The sequence below is a fragment of the Toxorhynchites rutilus genome, chromosome 1, assembly GCF_029784135.1.
Source record: "Toxorhynchites rutilus septentrionalis strain SRP chromosome 1, ASM2978413v1, whole genome shotgun sequence".
NCBI lineage: Eukaryota > Metazoa > Arthropoda > Insecta > Diptera > Culicidae > Toxorhynchites > Toxorhynchites rutilus.
In genome coordinates this window covers 86,035,760-86,060,152 of record NC_073744.1, presented here as the reverse complement: position 1 = coordinate 86,060,152, position 24,393 = coordinate 86,035,760, and the positions used below count along the sequence as shown (strand labels likewise).

Sequence of the window (24,393 nt, the reverse complement as noted above, 5' to 3'; positions counted from 1 at the left end):
TTTCACATTACCATCTAATATCTGTTTTTTTATTATATAATCGCTCGCAGGATGTCAGAATAGGGTGTCTCGATGGACCGCAAGTATCACTTGATTTAGATGAAACATTGGCACTCAGTTCACAGCAAGGCTCCGATCGAATAGTATCAAGTTCTCCTCCACAAAGCGGTCGAGCTTCGCCCCCAGCTCCGATCACGCCTGTTCTCACGACCCAGTCATACGGCAGTGGGGCACAAGAATCGTTGGAATTGCAAATAGATTATTGGCCATTGGCACGGCCTGTTTTAGATTTGAAAGATAAATCACAGGGCAAGGGTCAGGATCCAACTGGCAAAAACAGTATTAAAAGTACATTTAGACATTTACAGGTAAATGCAAGAATTTTTACTACATTTTTTTGTCTTTTTCTTCTAACAATATAACATTGTAGGTGTGGCGATTACCCTTGGCTCCCAATAATGGAGAATACACCAATGGCTTAACTCTGAGTTATGCTACCAAGGAGAAAAAACAAAAAAGTGGTAAAATCACGAAGGAAAAAGTTCGTTTGAAATGGTTTATTTCAATTTCAAATTTTCAGTCATGCGATTGGGCAAAAAAAAGGAAAAAGATCGCGATGCTGAGAAGGAACAATGCGTGGAAGGAGTCGCACGGCTGATTTGTTCACCAAAACAATCGCATCCTGTTCCAATGCGAGGTAAACTTTCAATGACGAATTTCATGCCAACTCGACTGGCCGTTGGCAGCACCATCACAAGGGTCTTTAAAGCAACTTTGCATACTCGAAATATTCTAAAAAGAATTAGACTATTTTTTGAAAAGGGTTAAAAAGTTTTCTTGATTTTTTACAAAAAATATAACTCAAAAACTACAATACCTCCAAAATTCTGGTCAAAACATGAAATATAGAAAAATGTTAGAATTTTCATAAAAAATACCAAAAATGAGAGTTCATTCTGACGTGGGACTACGTCTAACCGGAGGCGAAATGAAAACGTAAACACAGAACATGCAGGGAAAAATTAAATATTCAGAATGCTTAGAAACTCGACCATTTCTTAATAGATCAGAAAGATGTTTGCATCAATTGATGGAAAATATTACTACGCGTCTATCACAATTAATCAAATGTTATTTTTCATGAGACAAACAATTGAACAACTCTCGCGTAACTTTTGAAAAGGTCCTATGTAACAAATGTAAACAAATCGAGTTAATGGATGCACGCTATTAGTTTTCAATCATTGAATGTATTACAAGAACAATCGTTCACGTATCTATCTTCTTCATCTTTTTGTCGCCGATACAAAAAATATCCAATGTACAGATTCGAATTTTAAGCACCCGGCTGTTACTTCGGACGCCACTTTCCTCCGACGGCCGAAACGTCCGAAGTAACAAAGCAGTCAAAACAACTCGCAGTCGTACTTCGGTCGTTTTGGAATTTGTTTCTTACAGGTGTTGTTATCAATTTCAGTGCAATTCAACGAGTGATAACAATAATAAACAGTCTTTAGAACGAAATGCTGATATTTGGATTGTTGTTTATTAGTTAGTTTCAAATTTTTATAGTGCAACGTAATATGTCCAATGTGCAAACGCGGGCAGTCAAAACGTCCAATGTAACATTTTTCGCTCCGAGGCTTCAACCTTAATCTCAAATCACGGAACAATAGTTACGATTGGTTTTACGAAGTTATTCTTGACAGCTAGTGGTGAAAACAGTGATAAAGATTGATAGCTTTTAAGACAATTCGCGAAATAATGTTCGGGTCTTCAACTACGTTTTTCTCGAGTTGGCGAAAATGTTACATTGGACCTTTTCAAAAGTTACGCGAGAACTGTAAAATGTTAAGCGTTATTTAAACGCCCTAAATGCCAAGTTTTGATTGGCCCGATTTACGGTTTCCACAACAAAGACTTCGAATTGAATATACCTGTGGGATTCCGCTTTGCAAATACATGCAAGTAGGGAGAGTTTTTTTTCCCTCCGAGTTGCGTTTCCCTAACACGGACTTCAAAATCATGCACCTAGGGGAATTCGCATTGCAAATATATTCAAGCTGCGAGTACTTTTGTACTCGCTTGTTTCTGTGCAGACTGGAATATGTTTCCCTAAAACGTACTTCTAAACTGAGAAGCCTGGGAAAATCGTCATTTCAGGTACTAGAGGTGAATGAACTTTCGCGATTCGAGATTAAACGCTCACGCAGAAAAAAATCGAATAGCTCCTTATGATTTTTTTTCCGCTCCGTCGATGGTAGCACGGCATTTCTCACTTCGGGACGATGATATTCGGCTACTCGTTCATTCTGATCGGATGGTTTTTAGTGTCAAGGATCACAATTTACAAGAACGTGTATTTTTAGTGAAATCGTATTACTCGAACAACCGAATCCTTAATGAAACTTTGTCCTCTTATGGTAAGAATTTCAACATTTCTCGTCGTCGATTACTTCCTCTGGGGGTACGTGAAGGACCGTTGCAATGTTATTGAACCTCAAAATTTGGAGGAACTTAAAAAAGAAATAATTCAGATTTTCAACAGCATCGAAGTTGTAATGTTAGAGTTGTACATAAAGAATTTTATTCAACGTTTAAAACGCGTCATCGAAAAAAGAGTTTTTGCACATCGAAAATGTCCTAAAATAAGCTTTATTTTCATTTTTTTAAAATGAAAATCGCTTCACTTTTGTGCGTCGAGTGAAGCTTTTGTACCCGGGGCGGAAGAGTCGTTCTGCAGCCCCCCCCCCCTCGCTGGAAATCTTATTTATCCAATTTTATTCATATAAATTCGGTTCATTCTGCACCCCTGCAATCGGGCACCCGGGGGCGATCCGCCCCTCCACACCCCCAGTCGACGCCACCAACCTGTGTACCCTGTATACCCTGTATCCCCTGTATACCCTGTATACCCAGCTAGTGCCTTATAAACATAAGGCACTAGCTGACCCGGCGAACTTCGTCCCGCCTAGATTGTTTTTTTTTGCCATGAATACTTTGAAACATTCACATTTTCTTATAAAGCGAAAACAGAATCAGAAGGTAGATAGAAATCCCTTTATACAGTCATTCCATGTCAAACCGATATGGTGGTTCTCCGATTTTCGCGGAAAGTGGTAGTTTTGTTCTTTGTCGCAAAATATTAGACCTTTTTTTTTATTAAGGTGGCTATTTTCCGGGGTCCGAAAAATTTTCCCATTTTCCAAAACTGACTTTTTTTTAAATTCATAACTTTTGAACTACTGAGCTGATTCAGATGATCGACATATCAAGTTGAAGCCAATTAGCTAGTCTTTTTTGGAAAAACACTACCGTGAAGTACCCATATACCGCTTAGCTTAGCTTAGCTTATTTAACGTTTGTGTACTCTAAAAATTACTGCTTGCGCGTATATAATGTTCTAAAATGTACTACTTGCTTGGTATTTGTTCATCTACTGATACGGGTAAGAGCGTTGCTGTATTCAAACCGCCTATAATGATGAAAAATATTTTGCATCTATTGGTCCTAATTGCAACCGGCAAAAACGTCATTTTCTTATTTCCATTAATTGGGGTTCCTAATTCCAACAATCAAATTGTTATAACAATGAATCGTTTGAAATAGTAGATTAGATAATGTTTTCTATTGTAAACATGTTAAATGGGTCGAAATCAACAATCGAATGAAATACAGTAGTAATATGTCGTTTATTTATTAGCTTATGATGAAAATTCTTTATTGGATTTTCCAATAAGACCTGAGTAATTAACAGCATTATGATCTAACGGATACAATCCACATCTCCGACACCGTTGATCAATGTCGATTGCAGGTTTGTCATTCTATCCACAGCTTTCAAGTGGTCTGAAAAAGCTGACGTCCAGCAGCTAAATTATTTGAGAGGAATTTTGTGGAAGACAAACCAGGATTATGTTTTTTCTGTGCATGGCAGCATCGTTTCATAAGAGACATGTGACATGCCAATTTTGAAAGAGAGTAATGAGAAATATATTTTCGGCTAAACAAGCCAAGGGTAAAAAAAGAAACAGGAACTATCAGGGACATTCAACCCTATTCCGTTCTTACTGCGGCCCAGTTTTCGGCCAATCTCTGCCAGATCTCTTTTGGCATCCTGAATTGTACGGGTATAGCTTTAACGTTACTGCTAACTGCACGGCTGCATTTCCACAACACAGTGCAGTGTAATATTCTCGATCGATGTTAACTACCTTTGCCTTGACGTTTTTTGGTCGGAACCACCTAAAACCAGTTCCTTTGTAGGTATTGTAAAGTCTGCTTCATTTAATATTGGAACACAAACAATTGCGTGTAGTTCAGTCATTTATTAACGAATTCATAATTTGTTTTTCATACAAATGTAGCATTTCCTTTACTCTTTCATAAGAAAAAATTAAAAAAATTATTCATTGCTGTTTCGAAGAAATTCTCGTACTTTTCCCGTAATACGGCACATTAGGCGGCGCACACCCTTTTCGTCCACCGTTTTGGCGATTTGATTCCACCAGTTCTTCATTTGAGTCATGTTCCTAACAAGTTTTCCCTTTGCCTTAAGCCTCCGCTTCGTGATTGCCCAGTATTTCTCTATCGGCCGGAACTGGGGGCAGTTTGGGGGGTTGAGGTCCTTCGGTATTACGCTGACCCCGTTCGTTGCGTACCATTCCATAACCGTTTTGCTGTAATGGCAGCTTGCGAGGTCCGGCCAAAACATTACTGGACGGTCGTGGGCACGAATAAACGGCAGAATCCGTTTCTGTAGGCTCTCTTTTTTGTAGACTTCTGATGTCATTGTCTTGTCAGTGAGAAAGACTTTGGTTTTCTGTCCACAACTGCATATCCCCTGCCAAATCATGTACTTGCGGGCGAATTTATCCGCAAACACGAACTTAAATTTTGCAGGTACATCCCCCCGAGCCGTCGCCAAATAAAATTTTTGACCTGGGATTTGCTCAAAGTCCGCCTTCACGTATGTCTCATCGTCCATCAGAATACATCCGTCGAACTTGGTCAGCACTTGGTCGTACATCGAAAATGTCCTAAAATAAGCTTTATTTTCATTTTTTTAAAATGAAAATCGCTTCACTTTTGTGCGTCGAGTGAAGCTTTTGTACACGGGGCGGAAGAGTCGTTCTGCAGGCCCCCCCCCCCCCTCGCTGGAAATCTTATTTATCCAATTTTATTCATATAAATTCGGTTCATTCTGCACCCCTGCAATCGGGCACCCGGGGGCGATCCGCCCCTCCACACCCCCAGTCGACGCCACCAACCTGTGTACCCTGTATACCCTGTATCCCCTGTATACCCTGTATACCCAGCTAGTGCCTTATAAACATAAGGCACTAGCTGACCCGGCGAACTTCGTCCCGCCTAGATTGTTTTTTTTTGCCATGAATACTTTGAAACATTCACATTTTCTTATAAAGCGAAAACAGAATCAGAAGGTAGATAGAAATCCATTTATACAGTCATTCCATGTCAAACCGATATGGTGGTTCTCCGATTTTCGCGGAAAGTGGTAGTTTTGTTCTTTGTCGCAAAATATTAGACCTTTTTTTTTATTAAGGTGGCTATTTTCCGGGGTCCGAAAAATTTTCCCATTTTCCAAAACTGACTTTTTTTTAAATTCATAACTTTTGAACTACTGAGCTGATTCAGATGATCGACATATCAAGTTGAAGCCAATTAGCTAGTCTTTTTTGGAAAAACACTACCGTGAAGTACCCATATACCGCTTAGCTTAGCTTAGCTTATTTAACGTTTGTGTACTCTAAAAATTACTGCTTGCGCGTATATAATGTTCTAAAATGTACTACTTGCTTGGTATTTGTTCATCTACTGATACGGGTAAGAGCGTTGCTGTATTCAAACCGCCTATAATGATGAAAAATATTTTGCATCTATTGGTCCTAATTGCAACCGGCAAAAACGTCATTTTCTTATTTCCATTAATTGGGGTTCCTAATTCCAACAATCAAATTGTTATAACAATGAATCGTTTGAAATAGTAGATTAGATAATGTTTTCTATTGTAAACATGTTAAATGGGTCGAAATCAACAATCGAATGAAATACAGTAGTAATATGTCGTTTATTTATTAGCTTATGATGAAAATTCTTTATTGGATTTTCCAATAAGACCTGAGTAATTAACAGCATTATGATCTAACGGATACAATCCACATCTCCGACACCGTTGATCAATGTCGATTGCAGGTTTGTCATTCTATCCACAGCTTTCAAGTGGTCTGAAAAAGCTGACGTCCAGCAGCTAAATTATTTGAGAGGAATTTTGTGGAAGACAAACCAGGATTATGTTTTTTCTGTGCATGGCAGCATCGTTTCATAAGAGACATGTGACATGCCAATTTTGAAAGAGAGTAATGAGAAAGATATTTTCGGCTAAACAAGCCAAGGGTAAAAAAAGAAACAGGAACTATCAGGGACATTCAACCCTATTCCGTTCTTACTGCGGCCCAGTTTTCGGCCAATCTCTGCCAGATCTCTTTTGGCATCCTGAATTGTACGGGTATAGCTTTAACGTTACTGCTAACTGCACGGCTGCATTTCCACAACACAGTGCAGTGTAATATTCTCGATCGATGTTAACTACCTTTGCCTTGACGTTTTTTGGTCGGAACCACCTAAAACCAGTTCCTTTGTAGGTATTGTAAAGTCTGCTTCATTTAATATTGGAACACAAACAATTGCGTGTAGTTCAGTCATTTATTAACGAATTCATAATTTGTTTTTCATACAAATGTAGCATTTCCTTTACTCTTTCATAAGAAAAAATTAAAAAAATTATTCATTGCTGTTTCGAAGAAATTCTCGTACTTTTCCCGTAATACGGCACATTAGGCGGCGCACACCCTTTTCGTCCACCGTTTTGGCGATTTGATTCCACCAGTTCTTCATTTGAGTCATGTTCCTAACAAGTTTTCCCTTTGCCTTAAGCCTCCGCTTCGTGATTGCCCAGTATTTCTCTATCGGCCGGAACTGGGGGCAGTTTGGGGGGTTGAGGTCCTTCGGTATTACGCTGACCCCGTTCGTTGCGTACCATTCCATAACCGTTTTGCTGTAATGGCAGCTTGCGAGGTCCGGCCAAAACATTACTGGACGGTCGTGGGCACGAATAAACGGCAGAATCCGTTTCTGTAGGCTCTCTTTTTTGTAGACTTCTGATGTCATTGTCTTGTCAGTGAGAAAGACTTTGGTTTTCTGTCCACAACTGCATATCCCCTGCCAAATCATGTACTTGCGGGCGAATTTATCCGCAAACACGAACTTAAATTTTGCAGGTACATCCCCCCGAGCCGTCGCCAAATAAAATTTTTGACCTGGGATTTGCTCAAAGTCCGCCTTCACGTATGTCTCATCGTCCATCAGAATACATCCGTCGAACTTGGTCAGCACTTGGTCGTACAGCTTTCGAGCACGGATTCTGGCCACATTGTTCTGCTTCAGCGTCCGATTTGGCTGTTTGCTGGCTCGGAATGACCTTATTCCTTCCCGGAGACGAATTCGTCGCACCGTACTGTGAGCGGCCTGGAACTTATTGGCCAAATCGCGGTCTGAAAGATTGGGATTCCTCTTGACGGCCTTGATGACTTTCCCACGCAGTTTCCGGTCGACAGTTCCACTCCGACGCTTCGAATGCGGCTTCCGAGCCGTCGTCAATGTTTCCTTGTACTGCTTGATAACACGCCATACGGTATTTCTGGGCATTTTATGCTGTTTAGCTAGCTTAGATGCCGACAACAATGGATTTTCAAGAAAACTGTGCACAATTTTATCTCTCCGTTCGGCTTCCATGGCGGTTGTTTACAAAATGCTATCGTTTGGTGTTATGACATAAATACATGGTGAAAGGTAATGAATTTCCCGACACGTGGGTGAAAAAAGTTTCCAAATCCGTCCACTAGGAGCGCCACAATGAGCAAAAGAATTTGTTCCAATATTAAATGAAGCAGACTTTACGTACTGCTCCTGATTTGTTGCTTGGAAACAGCTGCACGATGCTTCGACAATACGCTTGGTACCCGTTTTAATATTCCTGGATGCCGTTTAATGAACCCATTGATCCATTTACGAGCCGGTATCCCGTTTTTAAATGAATTGGAACGACCTGAATTTCTCATTTAATGTGCTACGCTTAACAGTAATCTCTTAAAGTTCACGGGGAATCCAGCTTTTACTTTGGCTATCAGCCATTCAACTATTCCTCCTTCTGTAACATCGAGAACGGTTGCTTTTCCAGGACGTGGTCTGGAATACTTTCCCAAGACCTTCTCGCGCAGTGTTGGATACGGAATTCCGTGCAGCTTGGCCGCCTTTCGAAAGGGAAATCCGGAAATAGTAAATGAAATCTGTTGGGTGGAATAAAAAACAAGTAGAAATACGGGTGTTCTTGTTCCAGCCATGTTTATTTTGGCGTTAAACGATCGAATTTGCAATGGAAGGATGTGAAAAAATTATTAAAATTTTTATAACTTTCCGAAGATTTTCAATCGTTCACACTTTGTAAATTGATAACAAATGTGGACAATGCTCTTATGGTGCTCATACACTGTTTGACCGAAGCCAAATATTTGACTCTTTTTGACAGATAAAATTTGGTCGACGTGTACTGATCAAATATATGCTACACAAAACACAACAAGCAAATATTCAATTTTTGGATGCCTCGAATACTTTTTTAGTCTGTTCTTCGAACCTGTCGGTACATGGTTAGGTTACCTTGAATATTTCAGTCGATTTTATCCATGTTCGGTATTTGACATTGTTTAACACTGTTGAGTGAGTGGCAAACAAAATAGTGTTTGTACAAATATCAAATCAAACTTTATCTGTCAAAATATATCAAATATTTGACCTCCGGGCAAACAGTGTACGGCCACCTTTAGCCACTTTGCTAAGGAAAACAACAACAATGGCGAATGACAGGTCGACAAACGATATTGGCTGAAATTTATATAGTTAAGAGTAACTAATAGTACTTGGTTGTCAATTTTTCAAATAATTATAGTTGTGCAAGTAGGTATACAGGAAAAAAAAAATATCAAGAGAAATAAGGTAGTTAGTGTGAAAAACAGTATTTTATATAAAGTGGTTGGAAATATGCACTGGCTGGTAGAAGGGAGCTTCACGGTATACTTAAAAAAAATCAGGATTGGATATTGTAATTATTGATTGTATTTGTTTTTAATAGTTTACATGATCTCGGGAGCAAGGGCGCTATATTTTTTATATTTTTTCTTGAAAACTGAGGATGTTTTACATAACATATCCAAAAATCATGAAGGCGTTATTTTTTGTTCTTGCGTTAGGATTTTTCAAAATTAACCGATGGTTCGAAAAATCAATTTTTACCTCTTTTCCATCACAAAGATTCATAACTTTTGAATTACTGAGCCGATTCAGGTGACATACACATCAAATTAAAACCAATAAGTCTTGTTTGATAAAATATTACACTTGGGAAAACAATAGAATTTTGTTTTCGTAATTATGGGCGGTAATTGTTTTTCATAGTTTACATGGTTTCGGCACCAAGGGCACCATATTTTTTGTTGTTGAAAGCTTAGGCTCTTTCACATAACGGGTGTCTTTTTTCGTTTATGAGTTAGGCTTTTTCAAAGTTAACATGTTTTTAGTTTTCGTTCAATATTTTTATGTCACCATACTACGTCTATGTAACTAGAATCCAATTTTTAGGGAAGTGTGATATTTTTTTTAAAAATGAATCAAATTCAGAAAGAATTCAAACTAATATTTTGATTTTCTAGGATCAAAAAATCAAAACTTTGAGCGCTTTGAGGCGCCCCTCTGATTGATCTGAAACTTTGCACAGGTATTTTTTGGGCCAATAAACAAAATGTACATGGTCTGTTTTAGAATATTTTTTTTTCTAAAATTTATTTGATATTTTTTAATGAAAAAATGTTATTCATTGGACCTACGTTTCATTTTGTAATTTATGAGAAACAAGCATATGAAAAACAGGTATTTTGAAGCGTTGTCACGTTGTCAAAATAGAGCATTTTTTTAGTTTATCAAATGAACATAGGTTCAAACTTTTTTATACTTGGGTTTCTCTGAACAAACAATGAAAGTCAACAACCCACAAAATTTGGTTGAGATCGGTCCACAAATAGAGAAGCATCAACTGTCTCCAGAAGTTGTTGTCACGTCACGAATAGTATTCGATCCATTCCAGTGTGACGTAACAACATTTTGACTCACTACAAACACTTTTTTTGCGTTTTCACGAATAAAGCACACAAAAATAAACGATGTTATAGTAAAATTAAGAAAATTTCCAACAAGAATCATCAGTTGGAGAATATTTTATAGTTAGGTTGGCTTGTTGTCAGTCACATACTTTTGTGACGTGGCAACACCTGCCTTTTGGTGTTTCGGACTGTTGAACATTAATGATTAATTTCATTAATTACCGTTTCGTTTCAAAACATACCAATGATATTTCTCCTATGTTTTATCAACAATATATGAACGTAGATTCCATAATATAAAATATAATCTTATTTCAACTTCCGGTTTGCTGATGGTATTATTGTATTGTATTGTAATTTAAACAAAATATGGAAAACCCATACGATATGGGCTTACCAGCGGAAATCGAATGTCATATTCCAATGCCATTTTGAAATCGAGGATGTTGCCTTTCGGTTCGTTAAAAACGGATATAAAAAGCCGGGAATGGCATGAAATCCCACAATACGATCGTGAATGGTAATGTTGGCATATAACCATGGGTGCACGAAGAGGAATAAAAAAAGAATAATGTTTGATAGTGAGAGATAGGATTTAAGTGAGAGGGAGATAATGTTCGAGTGGGAAGAACCTAGCCTTAGAGCGACGTGTGTGGAGTTATACAAAGAAAGTGCACATACGAATGTACACGCAAGCATCAACGATTAACGATCAACGATCGAAGTCAACGTCACAGTCAAAGTAATCCTCAATACGCAAACATAAACGCCCTTGCACAGGTATGTGAGTTTATCAAAAGTTTCTGATAGCAAAATCAAATGCGTTCCCCCTGTAGTGAACGCCACTCGATGAACCAGGATTGTGCTAGCCATTGATGGCAAGCGCCAGAGTGAACGTGTTAAACAATCACGATATAAAAACTGGAGGTCGGTTTTGGACCACCCAGACTTTTCCCAAATAAAGACATACCGTGTATTACAGGTAACAGGTAGATTCAAAATATAGCTTTTTTTTGATGAACATACCATAAACAATTAAAATTGCCTTGTTTCGCAATGTTTCACAAACTAAAAGAACATAGAACTCATTTTGCACACAGGTCGAATATATTTCTTTTCTGAATTTGGGGGAATGAAAACGTAAAATGGTGCTATTTATTCGCACATAGCGCGTTGTCACGTCACAAAATACATGCCGTCAAAATGCATGTGCTTGCGAGTTTTTTGAAAAACTGAGTACACAGGAATCTTCGTTCATCTTTCATTGCCAAATCATAGAAGTTTATCAAAGTTTATTTGTATGTATTGAAACGGAACTGAAACTGCAAAACATTCTCCTACTTGTAGAAAATTTTCTCAAATTCACTTCAAAATCGTTTACCATTTGGAAATCGTATATATATATATATATATATATATATATATATATATATATATATATATATATATATATATATATATATATTTAATTTAAAAAAAATTAAAATTTAAAATAAAATCGTTGTTGAGAAAATAAAGTTTTAATTTTTAAAATAATTTTTTTTTTATTTTTTATGAAAGTTCTAACAATTTTCTACATTTTATCCTTTGACCAGAATTTTACAGGTATCATAGTTTTTGAGTTATACATTTTTGTAAAAACTAAGAGAACATTTTATGCCCTTTTCAAAAATTAGTCTAATTCTTTTTTGAATATTTTAAGTATACAAAATGACTTAAATAACCCATGTCTTTACACCCACAACGTCTCGACCCTATCTGAGATGGTGCTGCCAACTCCTAAGACGAGTTGGCATGAAATTCATCAAATGTGTAGTCAATCAATATTCAACATTTAGCATCTTTCAACGAATATCATACTTCTCTTTCTAGTTTACATTGATGGTACCGAATGGACAGGTGTTAAATTCTTCCAATTATCGTCCCAGTGGCAAACACATATCAAAAATTTCCCCATTGCATTGGTCGGTGCACCATTAGCATCGGCCGAAATGTTACCCTAGTCAGTTTCCTCACCCGCTATCGCGGCGGATGTTGTTAGATCTACTATAATGGTACCAGCTGCTGCTGTTGCGTCGTCTGCGCCACCACCGATGACACATGAGTCGTCGTCGTCATCGCATTTCATCGCTGCTGGGAAGTCCGGCAAAATCCGCTGCTCCTCTAGCTCATTTGCTTTTGCTAGAAATGAAGATATCAACAGATTTGGTGGCGACTCTGGTAGGACAGCTACCTCTGTTTGGGCTACTGCTAGCGATTCCTCTCGGCCTCAAAGCTGGACCGCAGCAAGTCGATCTCGTTTCGATTGAATGTGCTCCAGTAAAGAGAAGTAGTCTAACTAATGTGTGCTACACTTGATGTTCTGTGTACATTGGGCCTGATCACGAACGTCTTCGTCAGGCCCATTAAGTCTGTTTAGTAGGAAGCGGTGAAGATTTATTTCTTCGGACCTAGCTCAAAATTGTGCGATAAACTTAGTTTGTACGTGTCATAACTGAATGTAATTTTGTTCAAATCCAGAAAGAGTGAGGCTTCAACTATTTGTGGTATGGTGGAATAGTGGGCTCAAATACTTGAATTAGTACAGGCATGACCTTTTTTGCTATTTTGAATTTTTGTGAAATTATTACGTTTATGCATTTTCCGTATATATTCATGTGTATAATAATTTATTGTTGTCATGCAACTAGAAACACAAATACGATGTTGTTTTATTTAGTGATACTTAACTGTGAACTCAAGCAGGAAATGTCCTGGAGAGTTCGAGTGTGTTTGTATGCCCCTAAAGTCATTGTCATTTTTTTCGTTCTGATGGAAATTTTCGTTTGGTTTCGAGACGACAGCGAAATATCTTCATCTATGTAAAATGATAGAACCAGTGTTAAGGTCACGTTATCCGGGTTTGTCCACAGTACTACAGCATTGAATTATACATATTTGATTACAGTACACCTATTAAATTTTATAGATAAAAATTCATCATGTGTTCATGATTCCCTATACGAATTCATTATATATTTTATGTTGGCTTTAAAGTCCCACAATCGTATTGCGATACAATATTCATTTGTACAGAGCGAACATCTTTCAAACATTAAAAAAAAAACATATGGCGATGGCGATTCCATCAGCCAATTGAAACAATTATTGTTCTTTCTCAAATACTGTGGAAGTATCAGAAAGAATGCGCGCATATTTTGATACTACTATGTTTCATTATCTTTTAAGGTAAGTCATGTTTTTACTTTGTATTGTGATAATGAGAAACAAAAAAAACAAATAAATAAAAAATAGGGCCTCAATCTCAGAACTATCATGTTATGGAAGCTAGTCTGATTTTAAGTAAATCAAATATAACTGATGAGGAAAGAACGAAAAATAAAGAAACAGAAAACAATATGACTGATAGTGTTTTGAGCACGTACTGGATGGTTAGTAAAACCGATTTGTAACAATAATAACAATACTATATAAATATATGTAGAATCGCCAGGGTATTAAATATTCATGTTACAGAAAGTGATCATTGTCTGCGAAAATGTATGTATATAACTGTCACATCCTGTTTAAACTCGAGGATTTTCCTCGTATTTACCTTTCCAGTGCTTTGAATAGGTAATATTTGGGCACGGAATCGATTATCAGTAGGAATATCTTCTCGCGAGATACTTATTCGTTTTTCAACCAATCATCACACACACACACACACCATTAGTCGCGTAATTAAGATGTGCTGGTTCAAGCACCATCAATGAGTAATCTGCTTTCTTCCCTGCTAAAATCGTAACTATTTCACGTCTATAAGCGCTATCAATCCATTATAGGGATAATTCGTATGCTCACTTTCATAGGGTAAATGTTAGAGAAATTGTATGAAAGCTCTTTTCAAGTCGCCATAAAATGCATAGGTTTAAAATCTAACCGAAGCATACACATAAAAAACGAAAGCATATTTGTATATATGTTTTAGGATACCATGAAATGTGAAATTTGTCGAACAGCAATGCATATAACAATATGGAAATAGAAAATAAATGTGATTTTTTTTGTTATTTAAAATAGTACCGGAGGGTGGTCCACATAGAAATGGAAACGAAAGAAATTTCATTCGATGCTTCAAATTCTAGATTGCAGTAACTAATTAATAAAAGAAGGAGTAGAATTTTGAGGTTTGCTTATTCTGAGTTTTTAAGAGGCTTTAAACCCATGTGTAACAATTTCGTATGCTTATGTATAAACAGTAAATGAATTCACGCGTATTTCCAGGCACAGTAAAACTTTAATTGATCATGTTTATTCCAATTTTGAAACTATTAACACAGTCACTGATACCGATTTGAAAATAACCGATCGTGAGACCTTAGTTATCAATATTGTAGATAATTTCGTGCCAAACGACGATTTTGTTAAATTAAAGTGCTGGAGGAAATATTCGAAACATGCTGTTTCGAATCTTGTGACGAGAAGCCTGGATTTTCCATTCGAGGTCGATAATTTAGATGAATCAGCAGCTGTTCTTACTATTACCTTGAAAACGTGTACAAATCAGCTAGTTACGCAAAAGTATGTATCTTTGAAAAACTCGAACAGCTGGTACAATTTGGATCTTTTGCGCCTTAAACGTGAGAGAGACAAATGGTACAACAAATTTCGTAGAACAAATGATGGAAATCACTGGAATATGTACACGATCGCGCGCAATAAATATTCACAATCGATTAAGAAAACTCGTTGTGAATATATTCAGAGGAAGATTGATCAGCATCAAAACAACAGCAAAGAGTTATGGAAAATTTTGAAATCTTTATTGAAACCTAATAATAGTAAACCGCGGTCCATAGCTTTTCATGGCACACTTGAACAGTCTGAACAGGCTATAGTATCCAAGTTTAATGATTATTTCGTCAATAGTGTTTCATTGATCAATCAGTCCATTGAATTGGTCGATGAACCTGATGAAATAAGACAGCCAGTTGATAGTAATTGTAGATTTGAAAGATTTCACCCAATTACATTAAATGAACTTAGAACTATTTGCTTTTCTTTAAGTAAAACGGCTGGAGTGGATAATGTCAATGCTAGAGTTATTCAAGATTGCTTTCATGTCATTGATCACATCTTGCTGGACCTTATTAATAAGTCTTTATTAACTGGGCATGTGCCTCAGGTGTGGAAGGAATCTTTCATAGTTCCTATTCAAAAGGTTGCTGGAACGATTAAAGCCGAAGAGTTTCGTCCCATCAACATGTTGCACACATTAGAGAAAATATTAGAATTAGTTGTTAAAGGCCAGCTGTTGCAATATTTAAATCTTATCGAGAATCGAGGATATCGAGAAGGACATTCCTGTGAAACCGCATTGAACTTGGTGTTAGCAAAATGGAAAGAGAAATTAGAATGTAAAGATTGCTGTTTTCTTGGATCTGAAACGCGCTTTCGAGACAATTTCTAGGCCCTTGTTGTTGAATACGATTAAGCGCTTTGGAATTACGAGTACTGCATATAAATGGTTTGAAAGTTATTTGTATGACAGAACTCAACGGACTATTTTTAATGATTCAATTTCCAGTCCCGTAGGGAATAATCTTGGAGTACCTCAGGGAAGTGTATTAGGGCCCCTTCTATTTATTATGTACATCAACGACATGCGACGAGTTTTACGATTTTGTGATATTAACCTTTTTGCAGATGATACTGTGTTATTCATTGCAGCTAATGATTTGAATCTGTGCTCCCGTGGCCGAGTGGTTAGCGTCATAACTAACATGCCGGGTGTTCGGGTTCGATTCCCGTTCTGGTCGGGGGAATTTTTCGTCAAATAAATTTCCTCCGACTTGCACTGTGATCACGCGTATTCTAGAGCTTGCCACTCAGAATGCATTCAAGGCGTGTTATTTGGCATAGAAATCTCAACTAAGTACTAATAAAAATGACGCAAGTAATACTACGTTGAGACGGCGAAGTTCCTCTAGGAACGTTAGTGCCATTGAAGAAGAAGAAGAATGATTTGAATCAGGTCGTTTTACATTTGAATGGAGATTTGCGTTCTTTAAGTAGATGGTTGAAGTATAAGCAATTGAAGTTGAATATAAATAAAACTAAATTTATGGTAATCTCGCGAAATCGTTCTAATGAAAACGTCTCCATCGTTATTGATAATGAGACCATTGATCGCGTTCGGGAGATTAAATATCTTGGCGTGATTATTGATGACAAACTCAAGTTCAATACTCACATTGACAATGTCATCAGGAAAATTGCCAAGAAGTATGGAATCTTATGCCGATTGAAAAACGATTTAACTGTGTGCAGTAAAATACAGCTATACAAATCAATCATCTCTCCTCATTTAGACTTTTGTTCTTCCATATTATTTTTAGCCAATGATACACAAATATCGAGATTACAGCGTTTGCAGAATAAAATAATGCGGTTGATTCTAAAATGTAATAGATTCACTTCCTCATCTTTGATGCTGGACGCTCTAAAATGGTTATCCGTGAAGCAAAGAATTGTTTATTTAACTATGGTGTTCATTTTTAAAGTAGTTCACGGTTTGCTGCCTCGATATTTGTGTGATCGAGTTGAAAGAGGAAGTGATTTCCATAGATATAACACTAGAAACGCGAATGAATTAAGAACACCTAATTTCTTGTCATGTGCTTCACAAAATTCGTTGTACTTCAAAGGAATAAATGTTTTCAATTCGATGCCAAGACATATAAAATGCGCAACAACACTTACAGAATTTAAGAGGCACTGTATTTCACACGTGAAAACTGTGTTTTATTAACAGTCGAACGATTTTTTTTTATTTTATGACGAAGATTTTTATTGACGAAGTTTTATACGAACGGATAATTAATGTGGACAATTTTTGGTAGTTTGTTTTCAATGTTTTTGAGTAACCTGACGAAGTTTTTTAAACGGATTATATTATGTAGACTATCTATTTTTTTTTTAAATTATCTTTTTTTAATTAGTATTGATCTCTATTATGTCTGTCATGATCTGGTGATGATGGACTATTTTTATTTTTATTTTGTTGTTTTTATAGTTGTATTAGTTGAAAAAAAAAATAAAAGTAGTCTACAAAAGTTTGAGCGTCGCGCGCGTGCCACAGATATAAAGGATATTAAATTGAAAGATTTTTAAGTGCCGGTCTAGGAAATTTTCGTAAAGGAAATTTTCTCGATTTCTCTGAATGAGGATATTCATTGTCAATCCAAAGCAAGGCTGGCGGTTGGACTTGTGCTCTGGTGGACCCTTTGGCTGCAAGGGCCTCGTCGGGACCGTACCGGCTCTGTGGCGGACATGACTGAGTATTGGCTTGTCTTTGGAAATTGCAATTTTTTTGAACTTATATCTGTGAATAAAATCAGTGCGTTTTTTTTTGTGTTTGCTAAACTGATTTCAATATTGAGAAAAAATAAATAAATTATCTTTTAGATAACTCGTCTTGCTCAAACGTATAAATGCAACAAAATGATTCATTAAAAGGTTTAATTAAGAGATTTGTATGATGTTTATACGAGGTCTGTTCAAAAAGTATCGCGACTTTGGAATTTAGGCGGGTTCTGTTTTTTTGCGGCATTATGTTGGTACTCATGTTTCTCACTTATACTGACAAGTACGTTAATAAGGTTACGTTAATTCTCGACAACTGCTTTTATTACACGTGTTTTGGTTCACCTTCGATTTTTGCCTATTGCAGAAATGGATCAAAGAATCTGTATCAATTTTTTGTGAAAAACAAAATGATGTGCGCGAACACATTTCGAATGTTGATTGTGACATCTGATGAACCTATCTTGTAGCGAAACAACGTTTATCGGAGTTCGAAAAAATGTTCTCGGATGGTCGAAAAGATGTAAATGAGCACGTTAACACCTGAAATTGAATATAAGTAATCCGTGGGTATACACAAATCGTGATACTTTTAGAACAGCATTTGTGGATGGAGTGGTCCACTTGGGGGGCCTACCGTTTTCCGGACTTTGTTTTGATGTTATTGTAGAGCGAAAATATTCGCTGATGAATGTTATCAAAAAGGGTCTTACAAACGACCTTAGTAATGGATACAAAAAATTCTCCTCACGCCTCTTGACATCCAATAGCTGGGACCAAGTTATATCTGAGTCATTCAATTTTGCCTCATAGAATTCGTCTTGAGTAACCTGGGTTCGTTATCCAAACCTTGTCTATTACCTGCTTCATCGAATTGGAGGAATTAAGTGCGATTCACATACAACATACACATCACGTTCACGTCCCGTCACGTCACGATACGTCAATGATTCTACCATGCAATTTTCATGAAAACATTCCCATACACCAGCAACGTAACGACCCGGCAGCATACGTTCAACGAAAACGACCGGCAGGATTTGTAGAAAAGAATAATTGACGGAGACGGACGGCTCGTTTGGTTTTTGTCTGGACTTTGTGTCTCGGCTTTTGTTTTGATTTGGTTGTACAGTAATTTACATCTAAATCAACATTAAGCTGATTGAACAGATCTGTGATGCAACATGTTTAATTAGACATGTTTACCTTTAATTGGACATTTTTGTAAATATTGAGTTCGGGGCCCAAATTATGGCCCCACATCGAAAGTCGCCACCAGTCGCTAATGTCCAATTACTGGTCAAAATCGACTCCAGTGCGACACTGAGTGGTGCCTCAGCATATCGCATTATAAGTAACTTACTGTACTTTTTATGCCAATATATCTCTTAGCTCCAAATTTCGGAGTGAAAATCATTCGCGACTAGTTGAGAGAATTATTCTATTTATTATTATTGTTGAACAAGGGTCGGACTAAGGGGTTCAAGCATTTTAATTTAATGATTTTCATTGAATTTTTCAAAATTTAGGACTGATTCTAGGCATGCTGATTCGAAAGAGGGCATTGCAATTTAAAATTGTTGTAGATGGCGACACCATGAATACATTAAATAAACCATTCGTTTGACATTTGACGTGACGGGCTGGTGGAAGTATTGACTGCATGTGTGAATTGGTGGAGACGTTGACGGAACGTAGACGTTCTTCTCCGTAACGTTCTATGTGAATCGCACATTAGCGTATCTTATCTTTAAGGTTGGATAGCTTGACGAAAATTTGAGGGGCTACCAAGATTGCACTTTTGATAGCCGGATCGCTGAAATCAAATCGCTTTGAGATCTGTTTCACGAGTTCAATATAGATGTTTCAAAAAATCGAGTTGAAGGTCAGGTTCTTCTTCACGAAACCAACGTAAACATCCCCAGGTTTCTTCAGAAAGTCTTCAAAATCTTTCACATCAAGGTCAGCATCGGCGAATCGTTGCACGTAGCTCTCAAAACATAAATTACACAACATGATCAACAATAACATACTTGTCTCATTATAAAGTTCGCAATGAACATATACATTAAAAAGTGCAATTGACTTTATTGATTAGCGGTAGAACAAAGTTTAGGAACAGCATAATCGGTTTAGTCGTAAGATCGTTTAAATGAGTCGATAAACGATTGGCGGATTGATTATGGTCATAATTAACTTGGATGGAAAAGAATAGTTGAGGCTCTGCAATTCGCTCAAGATGTCGTTTAACAACTGCCTCCCGAAAGCCTTCTCGTTGCGTTGCGTTCAACTTTTCAATAAATAAATATTGAAAATTGTATGAAAAAAAAATCTGTAAATTCTGTATTTTTGCTGAAAATCTGTTATTCTGTGTATACAGATTCTGTACCTGAAATTAAAAAAAAAATCGAGGGGTTGTATCCGAGACACGATCGCTTAGGACCAATGAGGTACATATAGAGGTGGAGCAGTAGGCGAAGTGTATCTGTATTGGCAAGCCAAATATCGTGTCGTAATTATTTGCATTCAATATGGAATGTATATGGAAGAAACAAAACAATGTTGAAAGTACTTACGGTTGCATGATAATTTGAGCCAAAATTCTCATGAAATCATTCAACTGGTTGTTTTTTAACAGATGACAATTATATCGTGGCTTATTTCGATTACTCATGTGGTAAAAAGATCCAGAGAGCATTCATATGCTTAGTTCTCGAAGGCAGTAACATTTTCGATGAAATTTTGATTAATTGGCAATTATTATCTCACAGCATACACACCGACACTGAGAGCCTTCGAAACATCAACTTCATAACGGTAAAATAATGAAACTTTGTTCGAGAAGTAGAGAAGAAGTTCGAAGAAGAGAAGAAGAAGTTCGAGAAGAAGATTTCGAGAAGTAACGATTCTTTCTTGCTTTTGTGAAAACAATACACTAATTGGTCATATGTCGCAATATTTTTCTTCACATCAATGCACGTATTGCACTGAGTATTGACCGAGATGCTTCTTTCGTGCATCGCCATTCAACAAGCATCAAACATGCGTCTAACAGATGCACATAGTTGCAGCGATAAAAATAAAACATCGCAGGAATGATCGTTTATGAAAAATCGTTTCTCGATTCTCGGTCGAGCAAACAAAACGAGCAGAATAAACGACCTTTGTTGTTTCGGGCACAGAAAGATTCTGAGAATTTTCCTCAGAGGAGATGCTTCAAATTTTCATCAATTTGAACCATATACAGACTATGGGATTGTAATGTATAGCATTTCGAACAAATCTAAGAAAATTTCCGATTCGATTGGTATGCAAGTCGTTAAATCCGTTGGCAGCAAAAATAGTTATTAACGTTAACTTCATTTTATAAAAACGTGACCTGTTTTCTGATTTGGTACCCTTAATGTAAGACGTAGTCTTACGTCAAAACTAAGATAACAGACAAAAACACAGATGAGCACCGATGTTACCGGAAACATATTCTACCTAAAATCAACTTATTCAGTCTCCACAACTCGGTTTCCAAATATTGAACATTACAGTACCTTTTGAAACGCGAACATATATTATTGAATCTATCTGATAGTGGCAAACTCACATTAAGAATACTGATCAACGAAATGAGCTAGATGCTTATAAGGATGCATTAATTCATGCAAGGATTCATTAACTAAACTAACATAAATGTTTGGGATTAATAAGAAATCTATCAAAAATATACGTTTAAAAGTTTTATTGTAAATATATGCGAAACAGATAAAGTTCACCATTTATAAAGCATCAGAAAACGTGAGACAAATTAAAAATATTTTTTTTTCTTTCAAATACTGTTGATACGCAAGTTCGGCGGATATGTGTAACGGATTGGTAAATATAACCGGATACAGCTTTCTTGGCGCTTATGTTGACTTATTTAATGATGCATACTGAATAGTAGAACAGATATCTAAAACTGAAAATTTGTTAAAATTTGTTGAAACCAAAATATGCAGTACGCGATACTCTTAACGTTTATGCGTACGATTTCCATCAAACGTTTATTTATTTACGCTGGTTTCTATAATGCTATTTCATCCTTCGCTTTGTAGTGCTCGATCATTATGAATTTACAACGGAGACCATTGTAACCACCAATCCCACCCTGCGGTAAAATGAACACTTCATTTGGGTAGCCATTCGGTTGGCAAAACTCGACTAGATTGGCATTGCTAAGAGCTAAATCACGAAGGGACCATAAGGCAAGGTTTCGTGTTTTACCATGTCGGGCGAAAACGTAGTACTGTAAAACAAATAAATATATTACTTAAACTGTGAATATTATTTTATATGCTATCACTCACATCATCAAATTGATCAATTAGATAACCAGTAATTAACGCCCAATGAGCCTTGTGACCTCGGTTGAGGCATGGAGTGTGATTCCGGTCGGGATCATATCTAATGACACCCGTGTTAAGGAACGTTTGGAGTTATTAGTATAAAATCAAATAATGCTTTTTTAAGTATTTCCGAAAAGGATACGGCACCAAGAATATTGATCCAAGTCGTAATTTTATTTTTATGCTCGGTTCATCCATGCTTCCTTCCACCAGCGTGTGGATGACTGGTTTATATTCCACCAGATGACGGTTATCCTCCAAACCAATGGAAAATAAATCGTTTAACTGTTGCGCACTAAACATCTCTCCATTGTTAGAGTATCCTTTTGCTATGGCCATCTCTAGGAACGTTTTCGCCGATGGGGATCCCTCGAAGAACATGCTGAGAGCAGTGAGACCACATGTTGGGCCCATCTGTAGAATTGGAGTAACGTTTTGTACGCGCAACTCTTTCGGCGGGGCAAATTGACAAACTCGTCGCAGGTAACATGCTTTTTGAATCTCGGGATATTGGGTTGCCCAAATGCACTCACCTGATGTGTTGAATGTCAGTGGCTGACGTTGGATTATATTGGAATTATTATTGACTAAATCACATTTTAATTCGACCAAAGGCTGTTTGATCGTCGTCTCTGTTGTTTTCGTCGTTGGTGCAAAATGTATCCTTGGAGGTGGTGGTGGCGGATGTGGATGATTGGACATTTAGATTTAAATTGTTGATGATACGGATAGAAGGGGTTTACAGAGAGAAATGTAAGTTCAACACGAACAGGGGTTGGACTGAAAATAAATAAGTTATTTCGTAACATTAGTTTTTAGCGAACAAAGATTAAATCTCACCGTAAAAAGGGCAACTGCAGCAGGTTGGAAATTGTCAGGGAATATAAATAAAGCTGGATGACATATTCTCTGTCTGGCAAATGAATGTCAAAAATAAAATTTAAAACACCGAAAACACCGAATCGGAGCCGCAAAACAGAGCTTTTCTTCAGTCCTAGTGATTATGTGACCTCTGGTGATAAGTCAGTTGAAACAACAACTTATATGATGCCCTCTATATTTGAAAAACTATCTGCATGGTGCCGGAAGCGGTACTCATTCGACGAATTTACGTTAGATTTACAACCAGATGGCGCAGCGAGTAAAGTAACGGTAACGGTATTGAATTAAAGAGACTTTAAACTCAGAGAGTTCATTCGTCTCTAAGAGTAAAGTGATGTTTTTTTATATGAAATTCGTTTAAATTGGTTAGAAAAATCCGAATTTTCCTTCAAATTTCCCGGATTCAAGATTTTTTTCCTTGCTGAAAAGGTTAAAAAATCATCATTTTACAATGTGGTACGTATATTACGAGGAATGGCTTGTTATAAGTATTGTAACTTTAATTTTTGACGTAGAACTACGTCTTTCATTAAGGGTGTCAAATCAGAAAACAGGTCACGTTTTTATGAAATAAAGTTAACGTTAATAACTATTTTTGCCGCAAACGGATTTTGGCGGTTTACATACTAAACGAATCGGAAATTCCGTAAGATTTGTTTAATATGCCATACATTAGAATCCCCTGGTTAGTAAATGGTTAAAATTCATGAAAACTTTGAGTGTTTCTATTTTCCCATACATTTGTTCTTTGAGTGCTTTCCCGGACAGAGCTATCAATAACGAGCATCTTATCTACGACCAACGGAGGGGAAATCGTAGGATTTAAAGTCTCCGTGAACAAAGGAAAAGAAGAAGTATGAAGGAGAATACTTGCCTAGAGTATAAACAGTGGATCTCGCTGAGGCAAACTTTCATTCGGCATCGGACTGTTGAGTAATCCAGTTCACTTTGCTTTCGCTGCGCTTCGATCTAAAGCCTGGTTTAGAGTTCCGTGAACGTGAACTTGAACAGGTGGTGGAATAGTACGATCATTTCACAGTGAACTACATTGCGAACAAACAACTCAAAAAATCGTGGTGAATAGAATGATTTTGTTTACGTTCACGTTCATATTAAAAGTTCGGCAGTAAACGTGAAGTAAATAAACATCGAAATTCAATAAAGCAATTCGGATAAAATTACGGTTGTTCACGAATCTACCCGAAGATACGAAGTTTTTCAACCCGCGCAGATATCCAATTGAATGAAATTGTATCCATATCAAAATTTTCATTGAAAACTTGAGAATTGCTAAACATGTCCTTTTACAGTTCACGATGAAATAATTTTCAAAATGCCTTGGGGCATTCGAACGTGAACATGAACGGGGAAATATTTTGACGTCTATATTCACCACTGTTTTCACGTTCACGTTCACCGAAGTCGGTGAACTATGGTGAGTTCACCAACATCTCGATTCCACGGTGGAATTTCAGAATCGTTGTGAAATATTGAATGAATCCACTTTTATCAATATGAATTGTGTTTAAACATGTTTTTCAACTAGAAAA

The 24,393-nt window shown here is 37.0% G+C and overlaps 2 protein-coding genes across 5 annotated transcripts in view; one reads left to right on the top strand and one right to left on the bottom strand.

The window, feature by feature from the left end:
• The window catches only part of LOC129762196 (phosphofurin acidic cluster sorting protein 2), an 83,494-nt gene extending 69,200 nt beyond the window's left edge, over positions 1-14,294 (top strand). For both annotated transcript variants that reach the window (XM_055760238.1, XM_055760227.1), the window contains 4 exons: positions 51-368; positions 431-521; positions 581-697; positions 12,108-14,294. In XM_055760238.1, coding sequence (XP_055616213.1) covers positions 51-368; positions 431-521; positions 581-697; positions 12,108-12,238 — 657 coding nt within the window. In that variant the 3' untranslated portion in view covers positions 12,239-14,294. The remainder of the gene's footprint in view (positions 1-50; positions 369-430; positions 522-580; positions 698-12,107) is intronic.
• Positions 14,295-21,324: 7,030 nt separating this feature from the next.
• Positions 21,325-22,941, bottom strand: LOC129778412 (actin maturation protease). 3 transcript variants are annotated; one of them, XR_008743431.1, is made up of 5 exons: positions 22,802-22,941; positions 22,104-22,741; positions 21,923-22,019; positions 21,585-21,861; positions 21,325-21,534 (listed from the first exon to the last, which is right to left on the bottom strand). XR_008743431.1 is itself a non-coding variant. In XM_055785302.1 (4 exons), the coding sequence occupies exons 2-4, from the start codon at positions 22,661-22,663 to the stop codon at positions 21,640-21,642; spliced, it is 879 nt and encodes a 292-aa protein (XP_055641277.1). In that variant the 5' UTR covers positions 22,664-22,741; positions 22,802-22,941; the 3' UTR covers positions 21,326-21,639. The 3 variants fall into 3 exon arrangements, 1 of the variants encoding a protein (XP_055641277.1); XR_008743434.1 differs by having other exon boundaries at positions 21,325-21,528; XM_055785302.1 differs by having other exon boundaries at positions 21,326-21,861.
• Between the last annotated feature and the right edge of the window lie 1,452 nt (positions 22,942-24,393).